The 23,642-nt window shown below is 37.5% G+C and overlaps 1 protein-coding gene across 1 annotated transcript; it reads right to left on the reverse strand.

The window, feature by feature from the left end:
- Nucleotides 1-1,102: 1,102 nt before the first annotated feature.
- Nucleotides 1,103-22,888, reverse strand: LOC139966334 (double-stranded RNA-specific editase 1-like). The gene is made up of 3 exons (XM_071969223.1): nt 22,679-22,888; nt 18,201-19,747; nt 1,103-8,386 (listed from the first exon to the last, which is right to left on the reverse strand). The coding sequence occupies exons 2-3, from the start codon at nt 19,730-19,732 to the stop codon at nt 7,858-7,860; spliced, it is 2,061 nt and encodes a 686-aa protein (XP_071825324.1). The 5' UTR covers nt 19,733-19,747; nt 22,679-22,888; the 3' UTR covers nt 1,103-7,857.
- Nucleotides 22,889-23,642: the final 754 nt, after the last annotated feature.

Below are 23,642 nucleotides of genomic sequence, written 5' to 3' on the forward strand. Positions count from 1 at the left end.
CAAATATTGCCGCAAAATATGAGATTGTCAAACATGGTTAAAATAAAATTTATTCCCAGACAGCTAGGACCTAATACTTGTATATCGTTTCTAATTTGTGCAAAGGTTTAAATTATCTTACCCTGCAACAAAAAATATGTTACTTTACAATCAAACAGGATCATTAGTTCCTTCTTTTTTGGTAAGACAAAATGTCCAATGGAGTTTGTTAAAAACAGTGATCTTCCCTCTTTTCTAGCACATTCAGTGATAACAATTGGGATGATCAGAACTCTTCTATATACATTATATCTAAAACAGACTATAAATTGACAATTTTTGTGTCTGGTGAAATTTTAAGTAGAAGGGAATGCTTAACATGGTTGTCAAAATATATTGAAATATAAACATAGAAATAGTGACAAGAATAATAATAATACTAAAACAACTAAGCATAATTAGTTGCTACAAGCTGCCTGCTGGCTCTCTTCACTAACTCATGCAAAAGTAAACCATCAACGTTATAATTAAAAAAAATTAAAAAAACTGTTACTTCAAAGTAATGTGATACACAAATTTCTCATTTCCAGCTTTGAAACACAATTTTTATGACCGTATGTATACTGTGCTGATGTCTCATAAGGAGACTAAATGGACAAGTATACGGTTCCATCAGACTTTGCCACATAACTTGAATATGCTTACTATTTTATTATATAGTTTTACAGCTCAAAATAGTCCTGTCACTCTGGCAACATGATTCTGACATCTTTAGGACCACTGTGTAACAGAAGCAAACAATGTTGTGTATGAAGCTAGGGATGTAGAATACCTCAACAATGTTATGTCCTGTTAGGGATCAATCTGTGGCCTTTGCCATCCACTTTTTTCTGGCCCCTCAAAAATAATTGTCGGATTTATAAAAAAAAAATTTAGACATTATGTTTTAGCAGTACTCTGCCTGACCTAAAATAGTATTGCCCCCCCCCCCCCTAAAAAGGAACTCTAGCTCATGGCATCAATGGTTTGTAATGTTTCTGATGCAAGTGTCAACACTGAGTATATAGAAGGGACCAAGCTGTTTGTAGACATTACACATCTAAACAGGTTCAAACCTTTCTTAACTAATTTGTTCTCATTTAACCTGCCAAACTATTTATGTGTCTAATAATTGTCAGTCGTGCACAAGACTTTATTCTCCCTGTTGTTTATTTCACTGTATCACACACTATTCCCTGATTGCTAAACTCGTCTAAGGTATGCTGCTGAACTACCAGCCATGTCCAGTGTTATGCGGGCTCTTGTCTCTTGTCAATGGTGGCAGCATTCACTCCTCTATTAGTGTGGATACATTGGTTTATTTACACAGTTCAAACTCTTCATGCCTGGCATATATTACCAATGACACAGGGCACTAAATTATGCTCTTTAAAGGGGCCGTAGAGTGACCATTAAATTGCTAGATATATTGTAGTTCACTTTACACAGGCCACATTTGCCATGACATAGTCTTTGCTTTGGAAAGCTATTACACTGTAAATTTGAGTTATAGAGCTCCATTTTCAGTCTTGGACTATGGCAATGGTTAAACTGTTTGAGCTCTGAGTACAACCATGATATAGAATCAAAAGCCCCCTCATTCAAAAACCTTCTGTACCCTCAACCAAGGTTTTCGTGGTTTTGTTTCAAGTTAAGATGGCTTTAAAGTACTTTCTACAGAACCTTTGGAAACGGAAATAATTTATAGCACATGGACACTTGACTGAAATGGAATGTAAATAAACATATTTAAATCGTTAATGGCTAAGGTGCTCACTTATTTACTATTTACAAGAATCAAATCTAAGTGCCACTTACATTTATCATTTGATGAACAAGGAAACGGGTGCACATTGTGTGAAAATTTACATCTCAGTATCAAATATATCACATATTAACAACATTTGAAGAAATGACAAATGAAATATTAATCAAGATAATTCAAACTATTGATTTTTTTTTTTTTCTTCAAAATATTTAGTATTTTAGTATTTTTAACCGGACCAACTTTATTCGCATTTTCGTACAACAGGTGAAATTTAAATTGAGCTTATACATTTGAACTTAATTGAACTTACTTGAAACTAAAATAACTGGAAACTTGTTTGAACTAGCGAACTAAATTAAACTTATACTTGAAGGAGAGACCATGATAAAGTAATTCACACATCAGTTACAATAATACAAACAAGACATTTGTGTTTGATGGAGACCAGAAGAATGAACTTAGTGCTTGTGTATTAACAAACAGTCAGTCAAAATCAGGGCACAAATAAATGTGTCTATATGTCCCTTTAAGAGCATTTCATTGCTCAAAGAAAGTGGCAGAAGTTGCAGTTACAAACTTCACATAAAATGCCAAAAAAAAGTTGCACTTAAAAAGGAAATTTTCTATTGGGATAATGAATACTTTTACATGGTTCTAATACAGGCCCATATCCAGTCCATGGCACAGGGGCCATGCTACCTCCCCCCCCCCCACCATGCAGACTACTGTGCCCACCATCTCATAAAAAAAAGTAACATAACATAATTCACAGTAATTTCTCAAATGTATAGCAGAAATTTGCAAGCCTGTACAGGAGATAGCTTTAATTATGAGCATATAGCTATAATAGTCTGCAGTTATTTCATGGTCTCTCAAAAGCCACTCATTATAAAGCCCATACTATCTTTCCGTAATCACTAAAATTACACTTCGCGGTATGGCATCTTTCAAAGTGGAGCTTAACATTTTTCAACGGTATTCTAACCTCACATTGACAATTAACACATCATGTACATTCCCAACCTGATATATGTTTACAATAAGAGGATTAAATTCAGATGAACATTTTAATGTAACATAAAGACTTAAAGGTAGTATGCATACTTTCCTGGGGGTCATTTGTTCTCCAAATTGTTCCCAGACATTCTAAATGAACACACACGATGACTGAATGTCCCAGTGAGATACATTTCTTCCGAGGTGTTAATAAAAACATTTTAAGAAATTTTGACCAAATGTGAACAAATATGAATATCTGGCATATTTGGGGCCAATACAGCATACCTTTAACACTGCTGAAGACATATTACGATCGGAACTGGACTATCGGTCATTAAAGCCAAATACCCAGATTGATACACACGTAAACAAGACGATGGTTGAACATTCACATAATTGTCAGTAGTGACTTTTAATGTAATATAAAACATGTTTGTTGCTACTAAGACTGAAAGATGAGCGGGGAGAAGTGGATAATCGTAGGGATAGGGATGGTACTAAAATGTTTAGGACCTTATTTTGAGTAGAGATAGGTATTAAAAGAGGATTAAAGTTAATGCCTTAACTCAAAGACATGAGCCTCTTAATTTTGCCATAAATTAAGGCAAAAGAAAGTAATCTTGTAGTACATGTTATCTTTTGTTATGTGTTTGTTAGATATCAAATTGCAGGCATGAGACAAATATTTTCACCAGGTCTCTGAGATATGAAAAATTTGTAGCCTGCAGTCCAAATCATTTAAACATTTTCCCTTTATGCAGAGTGGACAGCCATCTAAGAAAGCCACAGGCGGCTTCTTGTTTCAGGGAGAAGCCGAGTGCATAAGTTAGAAGCATACCCGAGGTGGATGTTAAATTGTCCAGTAATTAGGTCACAGCATTAAATAACAGGTTTGATGGACAGAAGGGTTTGTTCTAAATGACATTGAAAATAAAGCTTGAATAATTTCCATTATGAGAGGAATACTCTAAGGACCAGTTAAAGTGTCTCAAAAGGTCAAGACCGACTGAAATCACAGTCTGCATGGCACAGCTATTTATGTATACTATAAGCAAAATACCTACTCAAATAACAGCTCCATAGGCAGAGTAAGTCATTACAGATTAGCATGCAGCATAGTAGTAACCTAACACAATGTGCGGAACCGCTGTGTATAGGAATAGTAAACTTCCTTCTCAGCCTATACACCTTTTCAAAGGTTACAGGGTATAGAGACATTGGCAGTTAATATGTCAGACAGAACTAGGGCAGCATGGCTGCAGTTGATTTACTTAGTACACTAAAATAAATCTGCTTAACTTTTAGTAGTGGAAGTTTGTGGGAATATCAAGTACTGTACATAAATACATTCTGTGGTTTTGATTTACTGTCCTCTGACAACCACCAGAACATGTTACATCTTGTGGACACAAATAAGTGAAAGAGCAGAAAATATTTAATCAACTCTTATGTGATACTTTGGGGGTCATAAAAAAAACAATCAGAGTTTTGCATAACATACATTTGTATAAACGCTAACAAAATTATGAATATCAGAGTACTCAAGGTCGTATTTTGTTTCCAGTTTCCCATCCGCCTGTCTTTAATCTTTCTTAACCAATTCCCCTTTCCAATCTGCCAGAAATAAACATGTTATGCATGGGAATTGTGGTCTCTGAACACATACATCACTTACCAATGAACCTTACAACTTACAAGCTATCGTACAACACATAAATAAAGCAAAAACACAGGTAAACAAATAAATTAAGAAATATTTTTTCTCACAGGAATATTATGACAGAGAGCATTTACAAAGGGGACTCAATAATTCCCAGATCACCTTCCTAAATCGTTACCCTGATTAAGTTGTTTAAAACGTGATAAAATGCACATCCAAATTGATGCATCACCAAAGACTCACATGAGTTTTAAAAATTCATCAAATCAATTTACTAGCAATGTTAATGGCAACTTAATTAAGATCATGAAACATTTAAAAAACTTTTTTTTATCCTCCTGGCGATGGATTCCTCCCATCAGAAAAACTCTTATGGGAAGTAAAAAATTAGTGAGATGCCTGGAATTGTTGGAACAGCTGATGACATCTAGGGAATATACCAAATTGTTAAAAGCTAAGGGGCAAAACATGAAGGCCTTCACTAATTATTAAGTTTGACAGAAACATAGCTAGCATTCCACACTTATCAGATTATCAAAAGTGAGGAAACGCTCAAAGTGATTGGTGGGGTTGAATGTAATGTGCTCCCTGAGACAGAGAGAGCGTCAGGGAGGTCAAGATTGTATCAACCAGGAGAGAGATTTTAGACCATTTGAAAAGAGTAATGAAACACTTTGGCTAGAATATCATATTATTTCCAGTAATCACACTCATTCAACCAAAGATCTACTCTTTTGTTTTATTGTTTGACACAGTGTATCTTGCTTACATAAGGATTTGTGTGTATAGATGCTGAATGTTGTAAACACACAGTGGGACAGTGAAGAGAATCAAACCATAAACAATTGTTACTTACTTGTGCCTACTTTTGCTTTATACTCGCTTCGAATACTCTGGCTCTTATCTCTGGAACAATTTACCAGATCACATTCGAACATGCTCTAAACTTTCTACATTCAAAAGTCTTCTTAAGACCCATCTTTTCACTTGTTCTTTGTAATTAATCTGCTTTCTTTGTAAAGCGCCCTGAGCAGTGGCTTTTGTCTACTGATTTGGCGATATATAAGTCTCATTTATTTATTATTATTATTAATAATTAATAGCTGCTCCCACTATCAAGAATTTATTACTTGAGTTTTTCATAATTTACAACAAATAAACATTTTTGTTATTGTTTTGTGGAATTCATTCATCTAGCTACACAATTGATATTTTTCCGGTGAATGTTATTATTTTTTATGTTTTTGGTAATGTTCAAATCTCAGTGAAAATGACCTCACTGAAGTTTGGTCAATAGTTAGCGATGGTTCTGAGCATTGCTTACACTTTAATACAGCTGCCACAGTTTAAAGACTTTCTTACTAAAAAAAACAGAAAATTGTGAATAAATATTTGCTTCTATCTAAAAACAGTGTAAAGATGGTTGTATATAAAAAATTAAGAAAACATGATAAACTGATCCTTTTTAAGGTTTCTCAGTATAACTTGGTTGAGTTTAAAATATGAATGAGAAAGGTGTGGTTTGCAGGCATAATTGTTTGGGAGAACAAAATTGTCAATTTTTGAAAAAAAGGCTAATTACTTCCTACTTAGGGCTCGCTAGGTAAAAGTTCTATCACAGTAATCATTTTCTCATCAATCGCAAGTTGCTGATATGTAAGTGACAATGGAATGCTATAAAAATTTCAGATAAATGCAATTTTGACCTATAATTGTCTGGATCAATCCTGTCCTATGTCTGAGAATAATTTTGGAGAGCCAGAACTTAAATGACAGTATTTTAAAAAAAAAACATTTAGCAAACTTTAGCATGCCATGTTTGGGGCTATCATGATGACCCTTGAGATTGGCTTTTAACAAATCAATAGCAGGTAACTTACACCTCTCATTCAGCAGATTTAGTTCTGTTTAGTTTAGTTTAAACTTGGCTGCAATGAACTCTGCCGAATATGTTAGAAAAATTCTCAGTGAAGTAGAAAACTTTTGTGACCTTGGCAGAACACACATCCAATGCAGAACCCATAGCTCACTAATTCGAGAGAGTTCAGTCAAGACGGAATGTGGTTTATGTGGTTCACGTATCCGTTTAATGTTTCGGTCGCAAAACTTTTGGGAGTTTTCACTTTTAAATTTATTTCAATGGTTTTTTTCTTTCTACATTTCCCTGGACTCAAGTAAGAGATGGTTTTGGGTACCCTCAGCTTTCTTATATTGATTGAGTATCGTGTATCTCAAAACAGTGTTAAACTTCACACATATTGCAGCCTCAAATTACTGTAACACCAATCGTCCTCGCAGAGTCGGAAGCAAAACGATAGACAAAAGTATCGCGGAGGATTCATGTTGATGAAACCTCTCACTTTGTTTTACGACACATAAGAACTTAACATTACGAGGATCTTCCGAAGTTGACATGCTATCTGGCACGTGCCAAAACTGATACCTTCACGATGGACTAATTGATATCTTTAACTGCTGGCTGTGATAATTCACTGAGAAACATTCTCTTCCACCCGCCACCCTGAGCAGCTAGACATTCCTGATGAATGACAGACAACACTTGTCAATACTAAATAGTATATAGAGCAGTATAACCCTTTGTACACTAGAACATCCATTAAATGTCACCAAATGGGTAGCACAATGTTTTCGGGGACAAACATTAGTTTTAAAGGATGTCTACTGCAATGACAGGAATTATTCTGAAAGAGTAGACATGATGTAAATGGTGTAAACCTGATCCTTGTTTATATGACTGTATACGACTACTTAACTTCCAACGAAGAAGGAAACCATTAAATATACAGGAATGGAACAGGAAACAATGGAAAGTACAATGCTTACGTTTTCAACAATGGGTTATTGTCATTATTATGTTCAATTTACCTTATTTTCCCACATCTGTCAACCACAGATTTCTAAGGATGCATCTTAATGATTTTCTGCCTCGCTTAAACTGATGGACATAAGTTCAAGTTGTTTTGGTCAACATTCATTGATAGGACCCACTTGAGGCCAAATTATTCCAACCTCATCTCCCCTACCTACTATTGTATCAACATTAGATAGCAAAATTAGTCTTTTTTTTATTCTAAAGTAACGACATGCTAAAAGTTCCACCAAAAATATTTGCTAAAATTCACTTAACCTGAATGATAAAAACAAAAATACAAAGTACAAAAAAACAAGACATTAAAAATTAAAATACATGAAAGTTGATCCTAAATATAAAAATCAATGCAATTGCTATATCTGGCAGTAAGCATGCCAAGGAACCTTTCAAAGCACCTCTCTGCCTGCGAGAAGCAACATTCCCTAAAAAGATGGTTTGACCACACTCAATAATTGATCGATTGATCAAACTGTGGTGTACCTTGTTTGGGATTACAGTCCTCACCCTCATTACCACCCTTCACACGAACATGTCCTGCTCCAGCGGCTTTTTCACCCACATCCCGTAGCCAGCCTTCTCCAGAGTGGCCATCATCTCATACTTGAGCCGGACAAAGTCCTCCACCATCTCCTTGGCGACTTGGTAGGTAGGAATCGGTTCGTCGCTCAAGGGGACGATGCTTGGAAGCTGACCGTACAACTCCTTGAAGTGTGTATAGAGGGAGCTCTTGCAGATGCGAGATGGGTTGCCATTTTCGTTCTTTCCGGTCGTGGTGTTGGTCACTTCTAGTCCATCCTCCCCTAGCATCCAGTTGACGCTGAAATTGGGCGCTTTGCCCGGCTGTCGGCTCTCGGTGTTGCTGATGCCGCTGAGGAGCGGCTTGTTGAGGAAAAACGGAGGATGGACATTTTCGATGCCGACCAGACGCATATGGACGGCTCTCAACAGGTGACTGGCGTGATATAGAGAACCAAGGACGATACTGCTTAGATAAATGGGCTCAATGAAGTGAGAAAGCAAGGCACCCTGGATACCTAAGATATTCCATCTGTAAAAATATAAAGCAAATTTATAAATAACTGTCACTGAATGTCAAAGAGTGGCTGACCTCTGAACAGTATCTTAGATGCATGATAATTGTATTTATAACAGCCAAACCCACCATACAATAACCTTCCATTGAAGTAACCTACTGTAAGTTTGCGGCTTAAGAGGGGAATATCCTGGAGCTCTCCATTCATAAACTGCCCAATAGAAGAAAACAAGTCCATTCATACTACTGACAAAAAATGTCATTTGAGATTTCAAACTTTCTGATAAGCTAAAATCTTTTTGCTATTTATGTTTTTAATGATAATTTGCCCTTTTCTTTTAGATGGCAAATGAAGGTACTATATGCCTTTTCCTGCTCATGACCACTCTTCTACCACATGTTAATGACATACACACATTAAACTGCTTCATCACTAAAAATTGCCAAAGTATACCATTTTATGCACTTACTCAAATATTTTACCAAACTCACCAAATTTAACTCAAGGTCAGGGACCAATTGATCAAATCAAAACTTTGAGGCCTACGAGCCAGGATCTTCCATGAAGACTGAGCCATGACCTGCCACACCCCCCCCCAAACCCCCAGAGTAATATCCAAACTGGGAATGCCTGAAAGCTAGCTGCCAATATGGAAATGGTGTTAACAAAATATAACATCATCTCTATCGGCAAGCTTAGAAAACTGTAGATAAATTTTCCAGTTGGAAATAATCCTGCGACCCACTAAAAAATTTTTGTGACCCACTTTTAGATCACATCCCATAGTCTGTGATCGACACCTTTAATCATTTGTATAATCGTGGGCAGTTGACTGTAATAACAAGAATCAAGTGTGAATTACTGCATTAATGTATGTTATGAAGACTATAATGAGAGCTACTGTGAAGCAGTTTGTCTAGAAGTTACATAGCTCTATTCTCTGACTATTAAACCTTTCTTCCCAGAATGACCCGTACACCCCCGTACACCACCACGCGCCATGCCACACTCTGCGGGATATCATTAACCGGGATACTTTAACTCATTTATTGCTTGACACATTTTAGTAATGGTGTCACAGTTATCTAAGAACCTTATAATGTTTCATATGGCCTCTGTTAAAGTTAATGAACCTTGGTAGAGGAGGTGAATAGCCACAGTGCAGAAAAGCAATGAGTTGTATACAGATGGTGTACAGGATAACACTGTTAGTAGTTAAATGGTACAGTATGCATTCATACTGTATATATAAATATATATTTCTCTTTGAGCTAATAGAGTCAAATATCTTGATAAAATTTGTAAAGTTGTCTAGTTTCTAGTCTGTCATGAATCTTTCAAAAACCAAATGCGAAAATATATTTAGTTATTCAAGGTTTTATTCACAAGCCACAAGTTCTCCACAACATGATCAAAAGACAAAATACTGTATTAAGCCCTGCAATATTCAATCAAATTAGGAACTTGAAGAACTGTGACACAATTTCAAACTTGGGCAAAAAGTGTGATAAAACTATAAACAATTTCAACATGTTCTTAGCTCTGCAAAGTCACTTTATGGTTGGCAGACATACAGTTTATATATAAAAATATATAAGCTAATGGTATTAAGTCATGTTAAACTCTGAAGTGCCAATGAAAGACAGGAGAGAGTGTGCTTCAAAGATGTCATTTGTGGTAGCACATTCTCTCAATAATTAAGCTTTCCCCGGAGGGCTGTGCGCTCTCTCTCTCAACGAGACTTCCTGTAATATCTTCTCGCAGTCTGCAGTCATTTTCCGGTCATCCATATCCAGATATGCCCGACAACCAAGAGTTACCATCATTGAAGATAATCAAACAACTACACAGCGAGTGTCAGACTATGAACGTCGGCCGTAAAAATAATTCCATTAATTTACTTCTGGAGCTATAGCTTGACATTTTGATGGAGATCACTTTACCAACCTTTTGGCAAACTATAAATTATCATTTTTTGGGGTATCAAACTTAATTCACCAGAGAAAATTAAAATTGATCTGAGATCAATAAATGGGAATAAATGCCTGCTCAGATCACCAGAGACATGTATACATTTTGGAGCTGTCACGGTTAGGTAGATGGACGAGATAAACCAGACAGTTTTGTGATCAGGAGAAATAACTACTGCCCATATCTACAGTATGTGGTCGGACAACACAACATAGTATGTCATCAATGCTAGTTGCACAATTTGACCTACAATCATTCAAAAAAAACTTCTCTATTTAATCTTTTCTAGAAGAAAACTTGCAATGGAAAATAGGGAATAATTCAGTATTCAAATTTTTATTTTTTTGAAGGTTCTGTATTTTGTCTATTATAAACTGCCTATGGTTTCTACAGTTTTTGTAAATTTAAAAATGTTAGTGTTATGTACCTTTTACAATTGTACTGTATAGCAGCAAATTGCCCATTTTGCATACTGCAGCATTTGGCGGGTCGATACCAGATAACATTATGCCCTGGAACATTTACAGCAGTCCAAAGATAGGTTATGAACCCAGTCAGCAAGAAAATAGCATTCATAAAGCCAAGCTGGCACTAAAAGTGTATACAAAACCAATAATTAACCATTTACCATTCCATGTTGGTTAGACAATTTCACCTAAAAGACCACTGAAAATAACATGATAAAAAGCATATACTGTATAGTATGTACGCTCAAATAACACAAACAAAGGTGATGCACGATTTGGAAAGAAATTCAAAGCTGGAAGAGGAACACTTCCAGCTAAGTTTTTGTACTGTATTGATACAGTTTACAATATGTGTGGGCGATGCATTTGTTTAACATTGTACACTGTACATAATCCTTTATGGCCAAACACAAACCACCACACTTGTAAAGTTCATATGAACATAATACACAGGTCTATTAGAGTTGTGAATCTAAACTGTTTTTTTTTTCTTTTGTAATTTCCACTCACTCTTACTTCAATTCATTTTCTAATAAAGGTTCATTTCAAAACTTTCAAGAACACCAACAAAAGAAACCTTAAATCCCAAACCCATAATCAAACTATGAGCAATTATTGCCCCACTGTGAAATTCCAATACATACCAGAAAAAAAAAACATTATCTGCAACTTCCCTTCTCCCAATCCAAAAAGAAGATGGTAATAACAGATAATAAAAGACACAAATCCCTTTCCTCCATCCCTTCCTCTCTCCCCTCCCTCCCTTTTTCTCTCCCCTCCCTCCCTTCCTCTCTCTCTCCTCCCTCCCTTTCTCTCTCCCCCCCCTTCCTTCCCTCTCCCAACTTGAGACAGAGAAAGAGACATAACTTTCTGGTAATGGACTTAGATACCTCCTGTAATAGTAAAAGAAAACAACATTGACTGTTTTCATACATCTAAAAATAAATTCTTGTCACCTCATCTGGTATTCGAAAAACCATCCCACAGCATGAAGCTTTAATAAGCTGAGAATTCCGAGCTACCATAAATATATGCCTGGTATGCCATTCAGTGCTTCATATATATACACTGGATCATTTGTCAACAAACTTACCACCGCTCAAAGGCACTTGGGGTCAACCTTAATCAGATAGTTATGAGGTATCTAATGTAGATTAATGTTCAGTCTTTATTGTGAATAACAGATTAATTTTGTCACCTTATTTGGTGTTGGTTGGTATTAGTACTTGGGAAACTTTTCACACTACATGTACATGATTTGAACAATTCAACTGTAGATTTGCAGAATATATGTCCAACTTAACTTGCCAGAAAAATAGAAATGAAAGTGGACAACTGGACGTTACTTGTGAATTTTCTTTAGTGTTTTCCTCCTTACAACAAAATGACTCTCAGCTTTTAAGCAAAGTGAAGAACTGTGAACAAACAAACAAACCAAAGGTGAACAAAATGGTTTGAAATATTTTAAATTTATGACTATAGATACTAATCATCTCTAAAGTCCAGACTACACTTGAGGTCAAATTGATTTCATAACAAGCCCACATTGAGCACAAAGCAGAACCTCCCCAATTATGCAAATAATTGACCATCGCTGTCAAAAAAAACTTTGATATCTCAAGGATTTTTAATAGAAATGTCTTGTTGAAAGAAGAACTTGTAAAAAATAAAATGTGTGTGATTAAAGAAATTTCTTAAAAGCACTTTCTGGAGCACATTTTGCATAAAATATTTACAGTTTACTTGACAAAAGCAAAATATTTTTAAAAGAACACTAAACTCCACTTGCACTTATTACTGCTTACTAAATCATCCATGTTAAACACTTAACCTGTTCTGTGGGCAATGTGCAGATCTACACAGTGCTTCATAGGGTCAACAGAGGCACTGTCGATCTTCAGATTTGTTGGAAAAACTGATACAAACTCTATTCAAGTAAAGATGATGTCTGCTTTGTAATAATTAACAATTGCATGCATTGCTTGAGTCTTTCGTCCAAGTCCAGAAAGTGTCTGTGCAACTGAATGGGAGCGTTATGGGAGGGTTTTACTTTCAGTACTATCAGCTTTCCAACTGCCTAGTGATGATTTGTCACATACTATTGCACTGAAGCATACATGCATGTAGCTGTAGCATGGCAATTGCATTGGCCACAGTACTGGTATGTACACTGTTCACCATGGCAAACAAATTAGGCATTTCATCAATCATTAAACTTCTTGGGCTGTTAAAGCAATGTTCATATTTCCACCAAACTTTGCAATTTCTGGGCAAATTTCATGGTCATCCAGTCGTACGAGAAATATCTGTTCGGACAAACAAAATCATAACTGGAGGTTGTCCTGAGGGCCACATATTGTTATCATAGAACTCAGACTGCAGTTTAACTAAATAACCAAAAAGAACTGAAATTTTGACCAATTGGTATCAGCCTCCATCACTGTGGAGGGTACTGAAATGGAAACATTAATTGTGGTAACTTGCCTAATATACATAGAGTACTAGTCAAATGTGGGTGTTCTATTCACCAAACCTACATTACTACACCAAGCTTACTGTGTACATATAGGTTAATTATATACTTTGTTCATTTGTTATAATTTCTCAGACAAACAAATCTGCCAAACTGACAACCAGAATGTAAGACCTGGTTGTCCAAGAAACAACCACAAGACATCCATAAGGTCGCTCATGTGACTTCTGTACTTAGAAAGACCAGCTTAGATAGAAACTGTTTAAAAAATTATCGCCCTATTTCGAACTTGAGTTTCGTTTCAAAGGTTTTGGAAAAGACAGTTTTATCTCCCCTAATGGATTATCTTACACAGGAGAATCTTCTTGAACCATACCAGTCAGCTTATAAGTCTGGTCACAGTACGGAAACTGCCCTCAATGCCGTTCATAATTTTATTACATCAAAGCTTGATGAAGACTGCTTTGTCCTTTTAGTTCTTTTAGACTTATCATCAGCTTTTGATACAGTTAATCATTCCATTTTGTTAGAAAGACTGCAGTCAAAGTATAGATTATGTGGTACTGTTCTATCCTGGTTCAATTCTTATATTACTGAGCGTTATCAACAGGTGAAAATTGATGATGTTCTTTCGTCTCCTCGTCCATTAGTTACTGGTGTTCCACAGGGCTCTGTACTTGGACCTGTTCTTTTTTCTTTTATATCTTGCGGAGTAAAGTGATATTAGTCGGCACCATGGTGTTCATTTCCATCATTATGCGGATGATACTCAATAACTTCTTGCTTTCGATAAGGATGATGTGCCAAATGCTTTTCATAAAATGGAAACCTGTATAAGTGCTGTAAGCACTTGGCTTACAACTAATCAGTTGAAACTTAACTGTGATAAAACAGAGTTTATTGTTTTTTGATCACGTTTCTCTGAAGTTACACCTAATTTTCCACCACTTACTCTTGGTAAAGACTCTATTAATATCTCCTCAACTCATAGAAACCTTGGTGCATATTTTGACCAGACCATGTTACTTGAAAATCACGTTACAGGTACTAATCTCTGTCGTTCTGCAAATTGGCAACTGAGGAAAATCAGTTTGATGAGGAATTACAGTACCTCGATTATAAGACTTGCGAGATACTGGTCCATGAGTTTGTGACATCAAAGCTTGATTTTCTAAATTCACTTTTATTCGGCCTTCCTGATTCTGCCATCCAGAAACTCCAAAAGATCCAAAACACCGCTGCCCGTATTGTGAAAAGGAAAGGAAGAAAGTGCCGCACCACCCCACTTCTGAAGGAACTTCATTGGCTCCCTATCAGCTACAGAATCCAGTATAAATTACTTCTTCTCACCTTCTGTGCTCATCATCTGGAACGGCCTGTGTACCTGTCACAACTCCTCTTGCCATATACTCCAACTCGCACACTTCGTTCCTCCAACAAACTGTATTTAACTGTTCCAAAACCACGATTGAAGAACTATGGTTACAGAAGCTTCCAATACTCTAGGTCTTATCTCTGGAACAAGTTACCAGATCAAATTCAAACATGCTATAAACTTTCTACTTTCAAAAGTCTACTTAAGACCCATTTTTTCACTTGTTCTTTTGTAAATTAATTTACTTTCTTTGTAAAGCGCTTTGAGCAGTGACTTTTTGTCTATTGATTTGGCGCTACTGTATATAAGTCTCATTTATTATTATTATTATAAAAATTTACCCTGTAATTAAACACACCAATTATCAACATCAGGGAGAAAGCAAATATCACCAAATTATCACAAGAATCAACAATATTCATGACTTTTTGCCTCCCAGGTTACATTGTTTCTAACTAAAATGTAACTGAAGATGGAGAAATTTAATGATTGAATTTGATGATTCATTATAAATTTCTGGACCAATTAGCAATGGTTTGTACCATGGAGTTGTTGTTCATACAGTTAATCCTCCAATGTTCCCTGTTCCCATCACTAGCAATGCATGTGTGGCTACAATAACGATAATTCTCCAATGTTCCCACAGGTTCCCATCACTAGCAATGCATGTGTGGCTACAATATCAATAATCCTCCAATGTTCCCTGTTCCCATCACTAGCAATGCATGTGTGGCTACAATAACGATAATTCTCCCATGTTCCCTGTTCCCATCACTAGCAATGCATGTGTGGCTACAATAACGATAATTCTCCAATGTTCCCTGTTCCCATCACTAGCAATGCATGTAAGGCTAGCAGGAATGACTTCGATAATTCTCCCATGTTCCGTGTTCCCACTACTGGCACATGTGTGGCTACAATATCAATAATTCTCCAATGTTCCCTGTTCCCATCACTAGCAATGCATGTAAGGCTAGCAGGAATGACTTCGATAATTCTCCCATGTTCCGTGTTCCCACTACTGGCACATGTGTGGCTACAATATCAATAATTCTCCAATGTTCTCTGTTCCCATCAATAGCAATGCATGTGAGGCTACACATGTTGCCTTTTCCTATCACTAGCAATGCATGTGGGGCTATTAGGAATGACTAGATGATAATTCTTTTAGAGACAAGAGCCATCTCTTGTCTGGTTTGGTTCGCTGCAATGTCTTTCTACCATCAGCTTCTGACCTATATAAAACTCTTCCTTTAACCTGAGCTAATAGAAAATCATTTTCTTTGTTAAATATTTATGACATAAATTCATTATTCTTCTGTTTCTTTAAAAGTAAAGATAGAAGCTCTTCAACATTTACAAAGAATAAAATAATACTAATAATACTTGATGCTTACATAACTGCAGACATTACTACAGATTAAACATACTCTCGAGCGATTATCGACGAAACAATAATTGATTCATTCGCATTTGACATCCAGGAATGCAGAAGGAAGCTTGGTATGATAAACACTGCTCTAAGAAATACCCCAAGGAAATGAAACTGTATTAAGCATGTTCAATCGGGTTTTAATAACGTTGTGTCTGCAACATGCAAAATGTATTACACTGCACTGCCTTTAATAGCAAACAATGGTATGGACAATATTAATTGTTTTAAGGCCCCATTCATTAGAGCTTTCAACTTTCACATTCAAATGATAAGAAATGTACCTTTGGGACAAATTAATATGGATATTCATACTGTTGTAGCTCCTCCATTGACTATTTAACATACATTATCTGCATTCATTTTTGATAAGTAAGCCAAGTGTTTGATAACCTTGTACTAAATTTCATAGGGCACCATGAATATTGTTTTTACTGTTTGTTTTGCCTGTACCAGTTACAGAAATAAGCCCATTATTACTGTAGCATACTATAATACCTCTGGAACAAAACAGATGATACCACTATTTTTTTGGTACCCTTCTGTTCCTTCCCTTTCCTCACCTCCACAGAAAGCTGCAGCATCCTGCAGCCATGCTGCATAGGACTGCAGGACATACATAGGACATACATAGGACATACAGTATGTTATCTTGCTCTACAGTTTCACACAACAGGCGCTGCAGCCTGCTGGTCCGCACAGCTAATCCCTATCGTTGACATACATTCATTATTTCCCAGCAGGATTTCCCAGCTGTTGGTGCAGCTTTTCTTTTTGACACAGTGCCTACTGTACGCAAGTGTTGAAAAGGAGGATTTGTGTACAGTGACATACGTACCATTACAATGCCAGGGAATAATTTATCTGGTATTGCATCCCAAAATGCTATAAAAAATGGTCAAGTTGCTGCTAGATACAAGTGTAAAGATGTATAGCAGTTTTCTATACAGGAAATTAAGTATTCAATGAGAGAGAAAAATTCAGTATCTTTGAAAATTCTACACAAAATGTGACCACAAAATTATTTCTTGCCACTGCTTAATGGTGTTCCATTCAAGTTTACATTTTAGTAACCATGGAAACATGTTTGTACTTGAATAAGTGGTAAATTGGGCTTGCAAGTAATAATACTTATAATGTGCTTTATAGAGTTTGCACAAATAATTCATCAAAGGACAAAAATAGGAACCCAATGTGAACATTTGGACATCCGAAATTCTTGACACAAAAAGCATCCTCTAGATACTTTGGATGTTACAGTTAGCATGGAGAGGCCCTAGACCAAATGTGGCCAAAAACAGGGGTAGAGCAGTGCCAAATGTCTACCAAATAATGCTAGACATGATAGATTGATGTTGCTACATATGGCAATATAAGGTGACATGTACAGTAAGTAAGAGGGATGTAAATTTATTTTAAAATATGTCTGAAATTTTTCTGAATTGAAAGTTTTGAATTACTTACAAATTAGGGTGAAAAGTTACCGTAGAAGGACTGCATTAAATGATCAACTGCGATCAAAGTGTTTTACAATCCTCAGTATGTGTGTTAACTTTGTGGCAAGTTGACCATTATGAGGAAACTATTGCTCTCAACCAAATGTAGCTAATTAGAGAAAAACAGCTAGCAAGACTTATTATTGATAGCTGACGAATACATGTTATTGGTAAAGAATAAATCAGGTCTGAGAACTCTCTGAACCTGTTCAAGACATCTTCTTAATCTAGTTTTATCTTTAATGCTTTGGTATTGCTATCTATCTGATCAAAGATCCAACCTGATGTGAAGGTAAAATACAAAGTGAACAATTCTGACTTTTACAGTCTACCAATCTCCCGCTGAAAGACCTCTACTTTAAAGTAACCAACAAGCTGATCATAACCAGGGTGCAGTCATTGTGAGGAGACAGGGAGATTAAAAGATGAAGTAAATGCAAAGTTAACAACATATTGATGACGGTGAAGACATCTTCCGTACCCCACGCCATCCCAACACTTCCATTCTCTAGGGACCTTGATTCTGAACTCCTTAGAGTGTGAACATGAAGTCACTTTAATGAGTTTGTGCTACATATTTAAGTATCATCTTTAAAAATCAAGACTACCCTTACCTTAATATTTTATCACTGCAAGACATTGTCAGTAATCTCTCGCCTTCCATAACTCCATCCCAGGTTTGGATGATTGGAGCCGACTTCACTGGAATGGTACCCTCTCCAGACTCGATTTTTGTCCTCAGTTGTCCTCTGGTCTTACGATTAGGGTGCTTGTCCCCCAACCCATTCTTGTTGTCTTCTGCCGGTCCTTTCTCATGAGGGGAGAATATCCTGGCATCTCCACACGGGGAGGTGCTAATATACAAGTGGAAAGAGTACCCATCCTTTAACCTAAACCCACCACCACCTTCATATTGCTCAAAGATAGAGTGGTCACTTCTGTTACCGAGATGGAGTTTTAATTGTGAGTAGAGGAACTTCATCAGGCACCTCCGGGATAGTATTTCAGCGTGACAGTCATTGAGTGCCAGCCCTTGGTCTGACATGTACTCGCCGTTAATGCACTTTGTTCCCGTGGTGACACTGATCACTTGAGACTTCGAATAGTCACCGTTCACGGTCATGACGATTCCGGCGAGGACCTTCCTCCTCGAATACTGAGAATTGCCGTGAGCCGTGAGTTCGTTAAATTTGTTAAATATCAGACCGTGAATGTGATCTGCCAGCTCCAGATGAGCTTGCATCGGTTCTGCAGAATTAGGGATTGGTTCGTAGCCGGGCTGAAAGCTGGGATGGATATTATACACGGCAGACAGAACGGCCTGAGCAGCCCTGGCTTTGGCGAGTTTCTTGTTTCGAGCCTGTCCTTTGTAATCTGTTCCTTCCACATTGACTGACATCACAAACAGTTTACTGTGGCTCTGTCCTTCTTCCGATTCCAACTTGTAATGCAATCCTGGCCTCATTTCATTTAGCATCATCAGAGGATTCTTGTGCTGTGTCTGGTTCTGCGGTTGCGGTTTCCGTAGCTCCTCTGTCGGCGTAGAGTTCTCCGGGCTGGCAAGTTTGTCTCCGGCATTTCCTTCGAACGGACTGAATCCGGTCTGCGGGTCGGAGACATCTGCCGTGAAATCGTCAGCCGTAACAAACTTCCCCATGGCGAAGTACGCATCCGAAGAATTTGGGAACTGTATGAATGACTTCAGAGCCATCTCTGCTGCTTTGCTCTTGGCCGACTTCTTGGTTGACCCCGACCCTTTAAATTCTTTCCCATTGACCTCGACAGACATGTGAAAGACTGGCGCATGAACTGGACCTGTCTGACCGCAAAGGACAAACTCTAAGCCTGGTCTTAGTTCGTTCAACTGCATCAACGCATTCTTAGGCATCCTAGGTCCATGGAGTTTCTTTTGCTTCTTTTTCCTCTTTTTAGGCGGTATGTCACTGGTCATTTGCGTTTCACTTTCGCCTCCCTCCTCCAGAGGTCTCTTCACTCCTCCTTCTGACTGACCATTCTGACCATCCAAAAGCCCAACTGTGCCTTCATTTTCTTTATTGTTAGAGGCTGCAGGATCCAAGTGAATGACTTCTGCCTGCAATTGAATCTCTCTTTTAATGTCAGACTGTGTATTAATCTGAGTATCCATCTTGGATATGGTTTTCTGGAAAACAAAAATTGAGACACAGTTTTAGATTGTTAATTGATGGGTAATACCAGGCATGGAAGTCAGCTTACATGGGGACATGGCCATTTGACCTGTTTTTATTGCAAATTTGAGAGGTCAAGGCTACTTACACAGGCACCAAGGCCAAACAATGTTTGGTGGTGGGGCCCAAAGGCTAAACACATTGGAAATGCTAGTAAAATTTATGCTTGACAATTATTATTTATGTACAATGTGATTGCTGATGGTTGTAAATTTTACACTTATTTTTACACTTACATAACCACAGCAGTTCTATGCACATCAGGCATCAAAATTAGGTCTCAAAAAACAAAAAGAATTAAATGTACTCGCTAAATACTAAAATCCTACTCGCTAAAGTGTTAAATTCAATGGCCACTTACAATGGCAGGCCTATGTAAAATCAGATGTGTTTTGGTCAACAATGTTTCTAGAGAAGAAAGGTTGAGGCAAGTCCCCAAAATAGTTGTTGTCCCATTTAATAAGGTTGCATCCCGATTGAACACCAATTTATATAATTTACCTACAGTATTTGCGATTGACATGTATATTTGCTACAGTAGTTGTAAAGACAGGATCATATCACTCCCTTTACTTTGTGAGTGCCTTACACAATAAATAGAGCAGACGCCAGTACCCTAGCTTCACTGTTTAACAGGTGCTGCCTGCCCGCCCTGCACCTCTTTTCACCGCCCTTCCCATCTTTCAATCCCCCTTGTTCTTCCCTACTTGCCAACTCCATAGTGGCTCCGTGCTTTGACCTTGCAGCAATTTCACCAATGACTAACTCTTCAAAAATCCTTGTAACTGTACTGTACAGTGTGCAGATCTCTCCCTAAATTCCATGCAGTTCATTACTGCATGTACATAGGCCTGTTCAAACTTCGGAGTTTCAACTGTATATGCGCAATGCTCAAAACCTGTGAAAAAACGATCATACCGCCATACCTACAACACATACTCAAAACTTGAGTGTGTCTTGGAAGATTTTTTCTTGCATAGCATGTAAGCAGTCATCTGGGTCTAAAGTTTTGTAGGAATGCTGAGCGAGGTTTGTGTATTTTTCTATTTATTTACCAAACAATACCTTTTGCGAATCGAAACTCTGAACTGGATTCGTTCTACAAATGAACTTGCTTGGCAGGTTTAGTAAACTAGTTCTCTGAGTGTATTGCCTCCGTACTTCAATTGTGCCCTTCGTGTTGCTAGCAAAGCGCGACTACATCCATCCATAAAGCAACTGATCCAACATTTACCATGGATGCTTTGCAGTATTTGCAAACAACCAGAAATCATAGTATGTAAATAACATTTACGCAATGTCAATTAAACTTCAATGGCTACTATTGACGATACATGAGATACAGGAGTTTCCACACGGACATTGCACAAAAAAAATTGATTGTCAAGCAAGCGGTCAAAGAGACAGGGAAAATTTACGCAATTTTGCAACAAAGAAACCACTGTGGTATGAATGCACATTTTACATTAATTACCAACTCTTAATGCAGAGAGAACAAACACTGTGAGATGCGTAGATTGTCTCAAGTTCTCTTAACATTTTGTGATCAAAAACATGATTTAAATATTACATGATAGTCTCAGAAACAATTCAACTACATCTTGGTACCATGAACACTTGTTGTCAAAATGTACATATATGTGACAACAAGACCTAATGTTATGATATTTGAGTGCACACAAATGATAGCCTATACCACAAACTTAACTATATCTACACAAGGGAAATTAACATTACAACATAATACAAGTAGCTGCAGTTAAACCAACATACTTTGAAATGAGAAAATTATGTTAGTGATTTTTACAAATTTCCAGACCTGGTAATAGCCACTTGGACCGAGTAGTCAATTTTTCTGTCGGTCCCCCAGGTTTCCATTCTCATCATCACTCTACACAACTTTGCCTTAAATATTGTGAATCGGTAACATTTTCTAACTATGACGATAGCCTACGCTTTCAGTATGCATTTAGAAACAGGCAAATGCTCTGCACAAAGACCCCTATGCCTAAGAATGCCAGAAAAAGCAGGAACACATTGGTGACAGGTGGGTAGGTATTGCAACACCAAAATTATGTTTCATCTAATTTTGTATCACCTATCCAATACAAGTTTATCAATCAAAATTCAGATTCAAGGAAATTCACAATTTTGGCAAAAACTGTGAAACTGTTTCATATAATTCACTCCACTGTGTATCACTCCAGCTAAATGACGATTTTACAGGTTCAAGGGATATGTGTGCGACTGACTGCAAGTGATTAATTTTCAAACGCTACAAAAATATCCAATCTGATAGTGATAAGTACATTCAATCTATTCTGTTTAACCATATTTACCTAGGCCTACATACAGTAGTTAGTCTAGGCTAACTGTTAAACCATCTTACTAATTGGTCAAATGGGTTTTGCTATGCTCGTTACATACATGTTAACTTTGGCCTGTAAATAAGTAGGCTATACCTTTGGCAGGCAATACTATGGTACTGGTAGTGGTAGGCCTAACTAAGACTAATCAGCAAATGTCACTGATGATGTTGGGTACTCGGCTGAGCGTCTAATTTTCTATAATATAAATACCATGTGACATACATAGGAAGCGCTTGTGCTCTGAACTCTTCAGTCTGTAGCTAGGCTACAGTACACCGTAATGTCAGTATTAAGCTAAGGCTTATGTTATTTTAATGTTAGTCATATATGCCTAACAATCGCTAGTGTTAGGTTAGGAGGTAAACATCGTGCAAAAGAGCAAGGTCAACCCCGACAGTATGGTACACAAAAATAGAAAGAGATACTAGCCTAGGCCTAGTAGGAGAGCAGTTCGGTCCAATTGACGAAGAACTGAGTCGGTCCTAAGTAGTAAGTGTAGGCTTAACACCAGCTTACGTGTTTCTTAGATGACTATCGTCTGCTCCGTTCGACGGTTACGGAACAAGGTTGAGTATCGTCTAGTTCAGTCTGTATGCAGAAGCTCACAGCGTTTCATGTGTCAATCGAAGTTCAACTTCAGTATTTAGGTCCGGAAATTGGGGTCATGATTTCAGCAACACTAAACAAGCCAGCGCAGTACTCAGCAAATTTGTACAGCGTGTACAAAATAGAGGTCGCTAGTTCTCTTTATATGCAGAGCCGTATACATACGGCTCTGTTATATGCATTACGATAGGGACATAGTGTTTTCATGTTCACTGTATTAGCAACTCAAGAGCAAACCAGTTGACGTAGATGAGGTTTCAGGGCCTCGGTTTAAGAGTGAAAGAAGGGGTCCTTCAGCTTTACTTCATCTATGCTGCATTTAATTGACGTCAAGCCCTTAGCCAGAGTTCGAATTTCTTTGGTAGGGACTGAGTACAAAAATGCTTGCTGATGAATAACCAAAATCATGAATTATCCCCTTACCGGTCCCCTCACAGCTTGGTCATTGCTTCATTAGGCCTAGCTACCTCGCGCCTTGATTATATTGGATGCCCTGCTTCTCTCCTTCGCAGCTCGTTCCCATTTATCCACCCCACCCACCCCCCCCCCCCCGTAAAGAACAAACTTACCTTGTTCATATATTTTGCTCGTTCAAATCACTTTAAATGTATACTTTCGGTTATTTTTTGGGGGGCATTCTTTGTTGAGCAATATGATGGTACTCAAGAAAAGTCACCAGGACAGTATTTGGGCACGAGCAACGAAACAACCGAACGACTGATCTCAACCCCAGTCCTCTTGCATCGAGACTGTGACTGTGTGATCATCGTCATGTGTGTATCATGGTTCCACTACAACGGGAACATAATATGCTACACATGATCTTAGCCAAAAAGGCAGAGAAGCAATACTGGTGACCACTATCTGTATAGAT

Source organism: Apostichopus japonicus, chromosome 4, assembly GCF_037975245.1.
Source record: "Apostichopus japonicus isolate 1M-3 chromosome 4, ASM3797524v1, whole genome shotgun sequence".
Lineage (NCBI taxonomy): Eukaryota > Metazoa > Echinodermata > Holothuroidea > Aspidochirotida > Stichopodidae > Apostichopus > Apostichopus japonicus.

Bases quoted from the DNA above. Each gene is read 5' to 3' on its own strand.
- LOC139966334 (XM_071969223.1), bottom strand. From the start codon at position 19,732: ATGGATACTCAGATTAATACACAGTCTGACATTAAAAGAGAGATTCAA. The intron at 8,387-18,200 runs GTAAGGGTAGTC...ATATTTTTACAG, and splicing joins TGCAGTGATAAAATATTAAG to ATGGAATATCTTAGGTATCC.